The sequence below is a fragment of the Protopterus annectens genome, chromosome 14.part0, assembly GCF_019279795.1.
Source record: "Protopterus annectens isolate FY-2018-M chromosome 14.part0, PAN1.0, whole genome shotgun sequence".
In the NCBI taxonomy this organism is placed as follows: domain Eukaryota; kingdom Metazoa; phylum Chordata; order Ceratodontiformes; family Protopteridae; genus Protopterus; species Protopterus annectens.
Window position 1 is genome coordinate 958,089,960 of NC_056748.1, and position 14,066 is coordinate 958,104,025.

The 14,066-nt window shown below is 37.8% G+C and overlaps 1 protein-coding gene across 1 annotated transcript in view; it reads right to left on the reverse strand.

The window, feature by feature from the left end:
• LOC122789363 (tyrosine-protein phosphatase non-receptor type 13-like) overlaps positions 1-14,066 on the reverse strand; it is a 2,815,362-nt gene that overhangs the window by 2,768,733 nt on the left and 32,563 nt on the right. Inside the window, exon 4 of the mRNA XM_044056752.1 lies at positions 12,304-12,489. Within this exon, the coding sequence (XP_043912687.1) occupies positions 12,304-12,489 (186 nt within the window). The remainder of the gene's footprint in view (positions 1-12,303; positions 12,490-14,066) is intronic.

A 14,066-nucleotide genomic window follows, 5' to 3' on the forward strand; every position in this document is an offset into this window, starting at 1 on the left:
TCTCCTCTGTATGCCAGTATGCAATAAAACAACTGAAAAGAGTGACCAGAATGGCTCTGCTTAACTTATTTTTGAAGTCATCTGCTACTATAAAAGTAGTAAGCCATATCTTACTGAACAAATCCTACTGATTTTGCATTATACCAGTCTCCTGAATTATGGCAGTGTTTACATCAGAATAATAAATAAAATGTAAAAAATAATTTGTATACCTCTAAATTTCCTATTACAAAATCTTATAATGGCTCAAGAAATACAGAGTAGTAGCCAGCTTTTTTAAAACTTAGCTGCAAATTTTGTTACCCATTTTAGGCACTCTGTTTACGTCGTCCTCAGCTGCTCTGCCTTCACTGCCATACTGAAGCATTGGTCACACGACTGTTTTGTACACCTAACCTTTCAGCTTCTTTTTCATTCTTCTGTTGTACACGACCCCCCTAACCCCATCAATTGACTGCTGCACTTCTCATTCTAGGTTTCATCTCCTCACTCAGATTTCCCCTCTCCTCAACCACATTCCCAGATGTTTGAAGCTGTTAACCTGTTCTATTTTTCCTTCTATCTCATTTTTCTGTTTCTTCTAATTTCCTCTATTTTCTGCCATGAACACCATCTTGTCTGTACTCAGATTCATTAAGCCATGTGCCCTCGGTTTTTTCATTCCAGTCTCCTATCATTTGCACATTTCATCATTCATCATTTGAAGTTTCATGTTATAATCTTCTTGTAGTGCCACATCGTCTGCACACAGCACTTTTGTTGATCTGTTCCCTCTAAGCAGACTGCTGATGTAGTCTGTCACAAGTATGAATGGGAATGGGTTGAACACTGAACCATGATGTGCGCTCACTCCCAGCAGGAAGACAGTATTTGTGTCAGCAGATCCTTGTACATAGCCTGCATTAATTCTACCAGTGTTTCCAGAAGTTGTAACCAATGCAGGCCTACTCAAATCAGTTTTCATGGGACCTTGTCATATACTTTCTCCATATCTAGCAATGCCTAGTTGGGCTCTTTCCTCATCTCTCACTTCTTGCCCACATCTGTTTCACTGCAAGCATTATGTCAGTTGCATTGCATCGTGAAAACAATCTCAACTGCTCATCTGCCACCTTACTTTTTACTATTTGATGTACTCATTTATCAGTCACGCTCTCCATGTCCTTTGTACAGTGTGACAGGAGTTTGATCTCTCTCTGATACATACAGTTGTGAATGCTCAGCTTGTTCTTGTACACTGGAACTACAGTGGTCATCTGTCATATGGGCAATGCCATTCTGTCCATATCGTGAGGAGTACCCTCAGAAGTCGTATCTATCCCAACTAACCTGACAACTGGATAATATCTGCTGAGACTCCATCTGAGCCTGGCACTTTAACCGGACTGAGTTCTCCTTAGTGCACTTTGTACTACTTCCAAGGAAGCTGCCCCTTCCTCTTCTCACGCGCCTCTGGATGAACAACTTCAGTAGTGTTTTCTTCATTCAGAAGCTTCTTGAACTCCTTTTACCTGTTCTTGTTATCTTCTAAGCTGGGGAGCAGATTGCAGGTGGCATTCCTTATTAATAGTGATGGCTGACTATCTTTCTGCCATTGCCTTACATAGATCGAGCTTCTTTGTGCCATTACCTGGTCACACTCTAGAAGCTAGTAGAGGTTCTCTGACACCATGTTCTTTGTCACTGCAACTCCTCTCTTAGCCTGCTGGATAGCCAGCCAGTATTTCTTCTTAGTCTGATGCATCATTTATATACTCCACTTCTTCATGAACAACTCCGTTTTTGATAACTTCCTGGACTTCTGCATTCCACCACCAGCTTTCATTATGTACCTTACATACTCACCTACTTCAATAGCAGATCTATACTATTGTATTCACATGTGCTGTTTTGGTACACTGCCTTTCTTCTTCTTCTGTCCCCCCCATTTCTTTTTCTGCGGTATTTATGCCATGAGGATTTCCGACCATTTATTTCCTTACATTCATTTTCTAGATCTTCAGCAGAGTCTTTGTTGGTCTTAGATCCGTCTCTAACCATTGCTTGCAGTTGACTGCGGCCAAAAGTGGTTTATGCTGGCGACAACCATTCCACTACGGATGACTCTGCAATGTCTGATTCAATCTCCAATACCCTTTCTTTACTAGAAGGAAATCCACCTGGATCCAGGGTTCCAGGGAAGTAAACAGGGATCCAGAGAAGTAAACAGGGGTCCAGGGAAGTAAATAGCGTGGGAAGAAATAGCCAGGGAATTGTTATGGCTTGGCTTGTATAGGCCCTAGGGCCGATAGCCTAGTCCCAACCTATGAACCTATGAGCCACTCCTTTATGTGCTCTTGTGATGGTCACTCATGGAGAGCAATGTGTTGGCCATCATTAAGTAATTTGATAGACAGAAGTCCAGAACAGCATCATCATTACTCCTGTTGCTCAAACGATGTGGAACCAGGCATCCTGATATCTTGTTCTGCCTTTCCTGATAAAAGCCGTCAGGTCACCCATTAAAAAGACTGACTTAACTGGGCCTTCTTTATTGAGAAGCTTTTAAAAAAGCTCCCTTTTACTCAGCATCACAGCTCTGGTGGGGAGTATGAGCTGGGGTCAGGAAGGCTGCTCCAATGGAGTCTGACTGCCATGGGCCCGACACAGACTTAGATGACAGTGGTAGTGGTCTTCAGAAGATTCGCTCTCAAAATGACTCCCATACCTTTTCTAGTCCTTCCCCACCTGAGTAATAGAATCTGGATTTCAGGCCTTCAGACTTCGCTGAACTGTCTTGCTACTCTGTCTTCAGGATATAAAGAATCCTTGCCATCATATCATCCACTTCTAAGATGTCCTCTCAATGAACCCATATTCAGTGTCACAATCCTTAGACCAGTCCAGCTTCCACTCAACACAGCTATCCCAGGTAACCTGCCTAATATAGGCACCTTTATCCATCTGCTTCTGATTACTTGACAGGTCAGGTAATCTCTTGAGGAGTCTGACCTCAAGCTGTTGCTTTTAAATATCCACTGCAAAAACTGGCTTTTTTCATAGCTTCTCCATATGTCTTACACAAACTTCTTTGCCTAACAGTTCTGCCCTTGCCTCTTTGTGCCAACTGTTAGGCAAATTTCTGATTGCTTATATCATGAAATAGCATTAATATTTTAAAGATGCAGGCAGCTAAAGCTGTTCTTTCCATTTGAGATTAAAAATTGCCTCATCCAGTGAGAATGCTTAGATTTGATTCACTGTAATATAGCGTTCAACCATATTAATGAAAAATGTAATTCTGTCTGAATCTGGTTCAGTGTCTACATATCTGATTTCGTAACACACACAGCACGTACCTTAAGGGAATATCAAGTAGTTTACACTTCAGATGGCAGAAATTAAATTCCTTAACTCTGATGTTGAATGACAAACAGTGAGAAAATTAATGCTTTTTTTCTTTTTTAATTTCTCCAAGTCTTTTGGGTTTCTAATACCATGATGGGAATGGATCCCCATTCCTAAGTCAAAGTATGATTAAAGTTCATGAAATTAGTATTGTTTCAGTCTTTGATGTTAAAGTGTTATTTGCAGCACCTGCAGTGTGGTCAGCAATGACTCTTTCTACAATTTGCATGTAGTTACATATCTAAGTACATGTAAATTCTTTTTTTTTTTTTTTTTTTTTACAAGACCCTGTTGCTTCTACTACTTCTGGTACTGTCTGGGTATCCTTCTTCCAAACTAATTTCTGCCTGCAAATCCTGGTATTTTATGACTCTGTCTACATCAATTCCAGTGTACAGTTTATACATCATCGGAAGGCAAGTTATTGGTCTATAGTTTTTAGGATAGCTTGCAGGTTTGCTGTTAAGTAGGAGTATTGTTTTTCCAGTTAACCAGGCTGGTGTCTGTTCAGGGTGTGCATATAAATGGTTCTTGCTCATGACTAAATCTTCATATAAAGATGTTATTATTTTTAGTCAGAAGTTAGGTACTGCATCTGGGCCTGGGGTTTTCCAGTTTGGAAGTTTTCTTAACTTTGTTTCAATCTCTCTGGACGTTACTTCATCCCATTTCATATTCTCTACATTTGAACTTCTTATTCTTTCTTTTACTTCTACACAGTTATCATCTTTGTTTTGTTCCACAGGACCTTCATAAATATATCTCCAAAATGTACCTATTTCTTTTCTGGTGGTGTTTAATTTCCTTTTACCTTGTTTCCCAAATCTCTATAAAACTTTGTTGGGCCATCAATGCATTGCTTATTTTGTATTTTTCCTTTATATTTATCTGCACATCATCTAAGTTTTTCTGCCTGTGCTGATATTTTTAATTATTTGCGATATTGCACGATAGATCCTGACGTGTTCTGATACTGCACATTGCTTTTATCATGTCTATCTTTCTGAGTATTTTTGTTGATCTATTCCCTCTTCTATACTCTTCTAACAACTTATTGTCTTAATTGCTCTATAGCTTTCTCTATTAAATATTTCCATGATGGCATTCAATTTCTCCCCTTCCTTTCTCTTGCGACTGTGTTTTTGTGGTAAAGACTTTATCTGTTATTAATTTAGCTGCACAGTAATATATCCTGTTTACTTATGTTACATCACATGAACCTCTATAGACAGTCCTAATTACTGTGTTCATCTGTTTAATCAATCTTCTAACTTTTTGGGTTTTATTGACTTTCTGTAGTCTATTTCTTTCATTGATCTTAATATGTCTGTCCATCTCTGTTAAATCAAGCAGCTCTTCTCTTAGATCATTTTCTTCTAAATTGAGAGCACATTATTTGTTCTCCATTTTCTGTGGGCATTCTATAGAAAGTTCCATAGCATCTTCCTGTGGCACATTCTCTTCAGTTTCATCCTGTGTCATCCGTTGCTCTTTAATATGTGAACTCACTGGCCTATTACTCCACAACATTGACTGCGTCAGAGTTGCCCCAGTTTTCTGTTACACCCCTTGCTGTGCAACTCTAACAGAACATTTGGACTAGTTTCCTATGGAAGGCTCCAAAGTATCTTCATGTGGCAACTGATAAGATGTTTTTCACTCCACTTGTTTCTCCATAATTTGGGGATCCATTGCTCTTTCCCTGTTTTCGGAGTTAGATTTTCTACACTATATCCTTCACTTCGCAGGTACTCCATAACCTCAGCTTCTATTTTTTTTTAACTTTTCCATTACTAATCCTCTTTTCCACTTTACCTCTTTATTTTCTTATTTTTTTGTATTGCAAAATTTTCCATTTCTGAATGCCTTTCCCTGTATTTCTCTTCAAATATGTTTGGTGCTGCTCTTTTTGTACTGATTAGTTTTGCTTTCTCATTTGCATAAATATTACACCATATTAAATCTCTTTCTTCCCCATGTCTAGATTTCTTCAGATGTCTCCTGTTTCTCCTTACTTTGGGGACTCATTCCATCAAGCTGTGATGCAACTAACCTGTGTTAGACTTTCTACACTAAATCCTTCACTTCGCGAGTATTCCACAAATTCAACTTCTATTTTTTTTTTAACTTCTACTGTACTAATCTTCTGTTCTACATTCCCTGTTTGTGATCTTTTTTCTTATTGTAAAATTTTCCATATCTAGATCCCTTTGCCCGTATTTTTCTTCGAATATCTATGGGGCTGCCTTTTTTTCTGTTGATTAATTTGGATATCTCCTTTGCATAAATACTGCACCATATCAGATTTCTCTTTCCCATATCCATATTTCTTTTTTATACCTTTCAAAAGTCTCTCGGTTTTGTTCTATATATTTTTTACACGTCCACAGATGCTTGTTTTTCCAAATGGATCAAGGCTTCTTGGTCTATATAATGTTTTTCATAAATCTGTTGCATTAATGAACATAAATTTTTATTTGAAGCTTCTGACAGTTTTTCTTGTGGAAGTATTTTTCTTTTCTCTAATTTCTCTCAATCTTTTTGTATATCCTCTGTCTGGAAATTCTGGGCTTCTCGCATAATAGTAACAATACACAATTTCTTTCTTATTCTCAATAGTCCACTCTATTGTCTTTATGGCTCTTTTTTGGCCTATCAGTTTTTGTGATTTTTGTGGACTGCTACTTCCTTCTACAACTGGGGGCCATCCTCCTCAAGGGCTTGGTCTAGCCCCATTGTAGAAATATTTCCATATCTGAGGATTCTACACTGTCATTTTTTCCAGTCCTGGCACCAGTATGCCTCTCAAAATTGGGCACTTTTTTTACCCTGAGTCTTGTGCACCCAGCTATCTTTTTTGTTTTTTAACCTTATTCTGTCCATGATATAAGCTATATAAAATACAGCATATATAACAGTGTCGTCTTGGTGAAATTTTGTGAAAGACAGGGTCCACCTTATGAAGGTACTCACCAAGACTTGAGGATGAATAAAATTCCATCAATACTACTCTCCTTTGCTTGCTGACCTCTCTCTCCATTTGGACCAATACAGGCATCTACATGTTTTCTGTACAGCAGTTCTGCTGCTCCTTTATATATTTAGATTTGATAAACAGAACTTGCCTGAAACCCTCTCCCAATGCATCTTTACATACAATAGTTAAGAATATAATACAAAAGTCTGTATCTACAAAATGCAATACATACTTCATTTAAAAAATATTATAATTGTTAATGAATACCACATTACTATATGAAGTTCATCAACCATTCCTATCTTGTTCCAGCAAAAAGTCTACTCCTTCTAATTTTACTCAGTTTGATATTTATTTATTAATACCACAACTTTTTTATTTCACCTGTGTAGGATTTCTTACAGTTTGTGATGCTTACTGTGTCATTAGGTATCAGAACTGTTTTACTATTGTAATGTGCATAATCATTCCAATACTGAGTAGTTTCTTAAGTTTCAAAATATTCTTAGAATTTGACAATGATAAAATCATCCTGATGCACAAAGAATGGTTATAATAGCATTTCTGCCCATCATAAACAAAACAAGACTGCAATACATCATTCCATTAATGTTTCATCCTACATCACTGCAATACATCATTCCGTTAATATGTTGCATCCTACATCACTGCAATACAACATCATTCCATTATGTTGCATCCTACATCACTGCAATACAACATCATTCCATTAATATGTTGCATCCTACATCACTGCAATACAACATCATTCCATTATGTTGCATCCTACATCACTGCAATACAACATCATTCCATTAATATGTTGCATCCTACATCACTGTGCATCTTTCTAAACCTGTGTTGCCTTTCTCCTCATAGGCTTTCTTACTACTGGTTACTGATAACTGAATGTGTCTCTATACACAGATGGTATGGTCCTGATTAGGTGTAAATACTCCATCTCTGCAGTTAGCACTCTGCTCCCTCCCAAATCAATAACTGGTCTCAAAAGAAGTTGCTTAGGACTAACTACAGCAACAACAAAACAAGGCATTTTTACTGTTTTACACCCTTGACAGAGTGGGGCAGATTACTGTTCACTCACCCAAAGTAAACAGACAATTGTCTCATCTGAAGAACTCTGAAAATATAATTTCAAGTACATTAAGCTATGGATAGATTCCATGCTTACACGTTTTTCTTTTATTTCAGTCACAGTTGAAGCAAATTCTAGGTCCATGCTACCTACCATTATTTCACATCTCTTTCCTGATGCTATTTTTTTGTGATAAAGGCATTTCCATTCCCAGTGCTGAATATGCCCTTCACATTTTCTACTATTGCCATAGACCATTTCTTACAACAAAAGCTCCTAAGGCAGACATTCATTTTGCTCTCATTTCACAGGTAACATCACTGCACCACCTTAATAAGAGCAAAGTGGTTACCTGCAACACTCTGGTCTTGGCATATTTAATTTAACCTTTAGCTACTGCCTTATCTACCTGAAAGGTGTCCTTCTACATACCTATCAAGATGCTGCATTTCTCTTTTGTCTTTCTGTTATCACTTTCCATTTCACTTCGCAGATTGAAAAATGGAACTGAGTAAATCTAAACACACTGATAGAGCAGTAGTGGGAGAATATTTATCTCTGAGCCTAAGAACTTGCCTTAGATAGCATTCCCCTGCTAACTTCTTCAGACCTATAAGCTGTGATGGCAGTGGGTCTGCTTCTGTTCTTTCCATTTAATTTATTCATCAGTTTCAATTTGATTTTGTTGTCTCGTGTTGGTAACATATCAGGATTTTCAATAATGATCAAGTATCCTTTTTCCTATGCTACATTGTTTATGTTCCCTAGGGTAAGGCTGAATATATACTTTTTTTGCATTGACCAGTTTATTTAGTGAAATGTTAAGTGGGAGAAAGATAGATTAGACCCTGACAATTTATTTATTTATTTTACATTTGTTAACTGGGATAGTCCAACTGAGTTTTTGGCTCATTTTCAGTGGAGACCCGGGGAGAAAAGCTCCTCAGTGAGTTTAAAAAATTTAACAAACAGTTAACAAAATATCATTTACAATCATCTGAAAATTACATTAGGTTACAATGTCATATAGAAGGAATAATGCCTTCATAATTCTTGTTAGGTTATATACAGCATGTATGCAAAAAATAGCATTGAGATAAAGTGGTTAAAACCAGTGAGACAGAGAGGTTAAAGTTTGTAATGATAGACGGGGAGGAGAGGAAATTGAGGGAGGGTATAACTGAAAACAACAGAAGGGAAGGAAGTAGTGGGAGAACAATGAATAAAAAAGGGACAACTGGTGTAGGGAGGGGGATTCGAAACGTCAGGTACAGAATGCCTCTTCACTGCTAGAGCCAAAACCTATGTGGCAGTCTGTACAGCACAAGCTAGATTTAGTTTGTCTTACCTTGACACTACAGTGCTGGTTCAGTAAGTGGACTTCCTGAATGGGGAGTTGTCCTTCGAGACAGACTTGAGCAGATGTCAGTCTACTCACAAGCTCCCAGCTGCAAGTTTCACAGCTAGAGTATGTACCAGAGAATGGGAGGGAGGGGTTACAATATAACTATACATTGCCAAAAGAAAACCGGATTCTGATGGAGGATGATGTTTGTGCATGTCCCTAGCAGATATTCAAAGAATTTGGCTTTCTTATAGACTGTGGGTAAGGTGCTTGATACAATATTACCTAGTGACCATTTCTACTGAGAGATTTCAGCACTCATATGTAGAGGAATGAAGATACCAGGACTACGAGAAACAGCCTGTTTGACTGTATCCCCAACAGAAAACTTATGTCAGACTACTGTGCTCTTAATGAACTGTCTTATAACAATAATAAATAGATAACACTGCTCAGATACAAACTCTACTAATCACTCAGCTCTACTAAATATTAAGCTTTCCTGGTCACAAGCATTTAATTCCCAGTACATTAAGGAATCAGTTTCTTAATCTTGAGGACAATTTCAAAAACACTGGTGTTAGCAGATAAAGTTGATAGCAGTTATCACAGGTCTTTATATAGTACCAAACAATTCTTTCACCCATCAACTCACAGCAAATATATACATAGCAATATTGTATATCTCCAGTGAAGTGCCTATCCCCACAAAAATTGTGCTCTGCTTTTCCTTTATCCGTCCCCTTGTTATGTGCCTCTGATTGCCATACTCCCAATCTACTCTCCTATACTGTCTTCTTTCATGGAACCAGTAAGTGTCCACGTGACTGAACACAAGACAGCAGCCAGTGAGGTATGAGAAAAACTGCTCTGCCACAGTATACCTATCCACACAAACTGCACTGCCACAGTATACCTATCCACACATATAATCTGCACTGCCAAAATATACCCTTCCACACAAACTACAGTGCCACAATATACCCATCCACACAAACTGCACTGCCACAGCATAGCCATCCACACAAACTACACTGCCACAGCATAGCCATCCACACAAACTACACTGCCACAGCACAGCCATCCACACATATAAATTGTACTACTGATTAGTCTGCTCTGCAGGACTGAAGTGTTGGATCAAATACTCCAGACACTATGGAACTATACCAGGCAAAATGAAGGATCAATACCCAAAAAAACTGTTGTACTTGAAGAAGAATAACAGCAGGGACAGATGCAAACAATACACTCCACTGCAGTGTGGAAAAGAAACATGTTCAAACCAGAATCAATGTGACCTGAAAACGATTCTTTTGCCCAAGTCTCTTTTAAAACTGCAGACAACAGAACAGTGAGATCCATACATTATCCATATATCTTAACATATTTTTGCACAAATATTTTTTAAAAATCCATCCTGATGTGTCACTGCATTTAATTTATACCAAATATAGTCCCTGATATGCGTATTTTTACAAATATAAACTTCAAGGCTGGAGCCATGGAAAAACAACGGACAATATATTTTCTCTTTACTTACTGCATGCATCCATGAATATCAGCAACCACCCCCACTGGAAAGTGAAACAATGCAGACCATTAAGAAAGAAGATACATTTCATATAATTTTGATAATCTCTGTATCATTAATAAGAAAACAAAAGCACCACTGACTGTATGCTACTTTTTATATGCCTCATGCATGCTGATTAATGCAATATATACCCTCTTATCATAAACATTACATTAGAAAAAAATGCTGGAAAACAAACACAAATAAAGAGCAGAATCAAGTACTTTTACTTTGGTGCAGCAATACTTTTGTTATGCCCTTAAAACACAGGATTAGCATCGACATTTTGGAACAAAATATCTTGAGACAAAAAAATGCGGCAGCAAGAGACTGCAGTAAATACTAAGTCATACATAAACAATCTGTATTAACATATGGCAATGTTAGAGACAGAAATGGTATTCTGAAATGTGCATTAAAACCGTAAGATCAAAGATAAGCAGATGTTTGCAGTGTTAGTAGTGCAAAAGGTAGCATATTTGGCTTTGGTGCAGAAGGCTGTGGGTTCTACTCTCACACCATGCAGATGGGTTGTTGCTGCTGCAGTGCAGTATAAGGAGTGCTGCATTATGGACTGTGTTGTCCTTCAGACGAGATACTGAAGTGGGACCCCGTCTGCCTACACTAATGGTAGGTGCTGTGAGACCTTTAAAGATGGATTAGCTAAGTGTCAGGGTTAGAGTGAGAACATAGCTGAGAAAAACTCAGGTCCTCCAATTTGTGTTCAATAGACTTCTAATGTGCAAAGTATTGTGTGTGAAATAGCAATAAATAAATAAGCAGTATCTGTAATGTTGTATTTCCAAGTGGCCTAATGGATAAGATGCTGGCATCCTAAAGAAAGGACTGTGGGTTTAATTCCATCAGGGGTGGTGTAATCTTGTACTGGCTTGCTGAGAGGTTGGGTTAATGGTTAAGGTTTTACCTCAGAGGCCCAAGATACAGGGTTTAAGTGAGACTTCTCCTATGGCACTTGTGACTAATACAATGCTCTCTAAATTGTGTACTTAGACAGGCAAGAGGTTTGATGCTCAGCATGGGAAGCTTGCTTCTGGGTCTTTGTGTGAGTGTGTGTGTGTGCGTGTGTGTGTGTGTGTGTGTGTGTGTGTGTGTGTGTGTGTGTGTGTGTGTGTGTGTGTGTGTGTGTGTGTGTGTGTGTGCACGTGTGTGTGTGTGTGTGTGTGTGTGTGTGTGTGTGTGTGTGTGTGTGTGTGCGCGTGTGTGTAATACTTGTTGTATCCACGTCTCCTGAGGTGTCACCAGTCATTTTTTATTTCATGTTGAAACAATCATTCCCTGACTAAAACAGAAGGAAGCTTTGACATTCTGTAAACCTTGTTGATACTCTTAACTCTAAATTAGCCATCAGTACTCACTTGAATATGTAACTGTGATAGCGGTAGTATCCAAGGCTCCTAAACCCAGGTGTCATAGGCACTGCAGAACTGCTTAGCAACACAATATGATCAAATAATAAAATAATGATGAAGAAAACTAAAACAGTCCAAAATATCACCAAATATATATTAATGTAGTACTTACATTTAAAGCTTTGTCTCATTATAAATAAAGAATTGTTAAAGGACCACCAGATAATTCAGTATGACATAAGGATTCTGTCAGACCCCTGTCCAGTTGACAAGGCTGGAAAGTTAAAATAGTACAGCTTGGCAGGGTTGCTGTCTCAATCTACAAATGAATCTAGATGCACAGCTGGTTAAAGATATGTAATTTTTTCAGTGTTTTCTTAGACAAGAAGATAAGATGAACAGCTGCTTTCCCAACCAATTTATGCAGCTATAAACTGTATGCTTAAATGTTTTTATTCATTTCTGTGTACTGCCCAGTTTCAAGTCTGTATCACTGGAAACTGTAACAAGAACAGACAGAAAACTAGTGTTGCTGCAGTGAGAGTTACTAACCTTGTTTACATTTCCAAGTGTTTGTTTCACCATTGCTCTGACATACACGTTTGCAGCAGGCAAGCTAGAATGTCCTTGGTGGGTTTCACAGATATTCAGAACTTGTCCAAGAGAAGGTCTTCTTTTGGCAATGTCATCACACATAGCCAATAGCAAACTATTAAGTTGATCGCTTAACTGGATTGGCTGGGAAGAAAATATTGAAAACAGCATTACTTCAGTTTAACGTCAGTCAGCAAAACTAAAACCTTGGTGTTGTCTAAAACTGCAAAACTATATATCATTACTGCAGTACATGTCATTCAATACGTTTTCATTAGCTTCCATATAATTTACCACACAATCCATTTTTGAGATTTCTAAATCTCCAAAAAATAAAAACTACTGATGTATCAGTAACACTGCCAGCTGGCTAACTTAGTTTTACTACTTATATTAGAAAGTCTAGTTATTGTTTAAATCTCATAACACATCAAACCTGTAGTGAGCTTATTATGAAAAACCACTGAAATATAATTTATTTATGCTTTACTGATCCAGTAAGCCCCACTAGGCAGTGTCTTTTCAGGGGAGACATGAGGTGGTTCTCGTACTAAATACTGAAATTTGGCCAGGAAACTGGTGACATTCACAAGGGATGTTGCAGAGTAATTTCTGGTGGACAAATGGTTTGGGGGCTTGGGGACTAGGTGACATGATGGACAGAACTACAGTGGAGAAACATATGCAGAAAGAACTTGAGAAGGAGCAGAACCAGCAGGTTTATGCAAGTGAATTGCAAAATGTGCTCAAGAATACCCCGCTAGTGGATTTATTGGAATAGTCAGAACAGTGTGACAGTAGTACAACTTCAAATCTGAGGTAGTGGAGGAAAGGTTTCCTATTGACAATAAAGAGCTTTCCAAAAACAGCAGTGAGCTTGATCATGCAGAGAACCTGTGGCAGGAAGAAGATGCAGATTATCTGTGTGTTACAGTAAGAAAGTTAACAGCAGCAGCAGTAAACTGACACAGCTGTGCTTGGAAAGAAACCGGGAAGCACTCATATTAGTAAAATGCTTTGATTCGGTGGTCATGGATCAAACGAGCAGATAAAAACAAGACATTTTGTTTTTTATCCAAGTGGACAGTGGTGTAGATTAAGTGGAAATGGAACAGTACACCAAACAAGAATATGGGCTGTGATTTATAGGTTAAATCTTTGGGCTCTGCCATTCAAAAACATCTGGTCCATTATACATATAAGTAGCAAATCTTTCTTGGATGTTACTTTTAAGTCTTTTGGGTTGGCGGCACAAATTGTTCATTGTTTTCAACAAAAGTTTTTGTCTGTACAGTGCAGGTTTTTTTATTAGTGCAAATATGGTTGAGATATGATGACTGATGATGACAGCAGAGTGGTGATAAATAAAAAAATGAAAGTGCAAAACAGCAACCTATCACTGTCACGCAAAACCTAGCAATGACATAACTTTTTATTACTCTAAGAGCTTCAGTCGTTCATCTGACTGTTTGAGAAAAGAAAAATGAATAAATGATCAAGCTTGTATAACTCAAATCTAGTCAGCTGATAATCATAAAAAGCTTATAATTCACAAAAGTAGCTAAAATGCTCATTACACAAAATGCAGACATCAAAATTATGAAACAAGAATAAATATCACAGTGAATCTTAGAACATAAATTGTCTGGGTTTAATTTGTACATTTATTACTATAAAAACACCTTTTATGCTTAAACGGGCATTTAAACCTAGAGGATAAT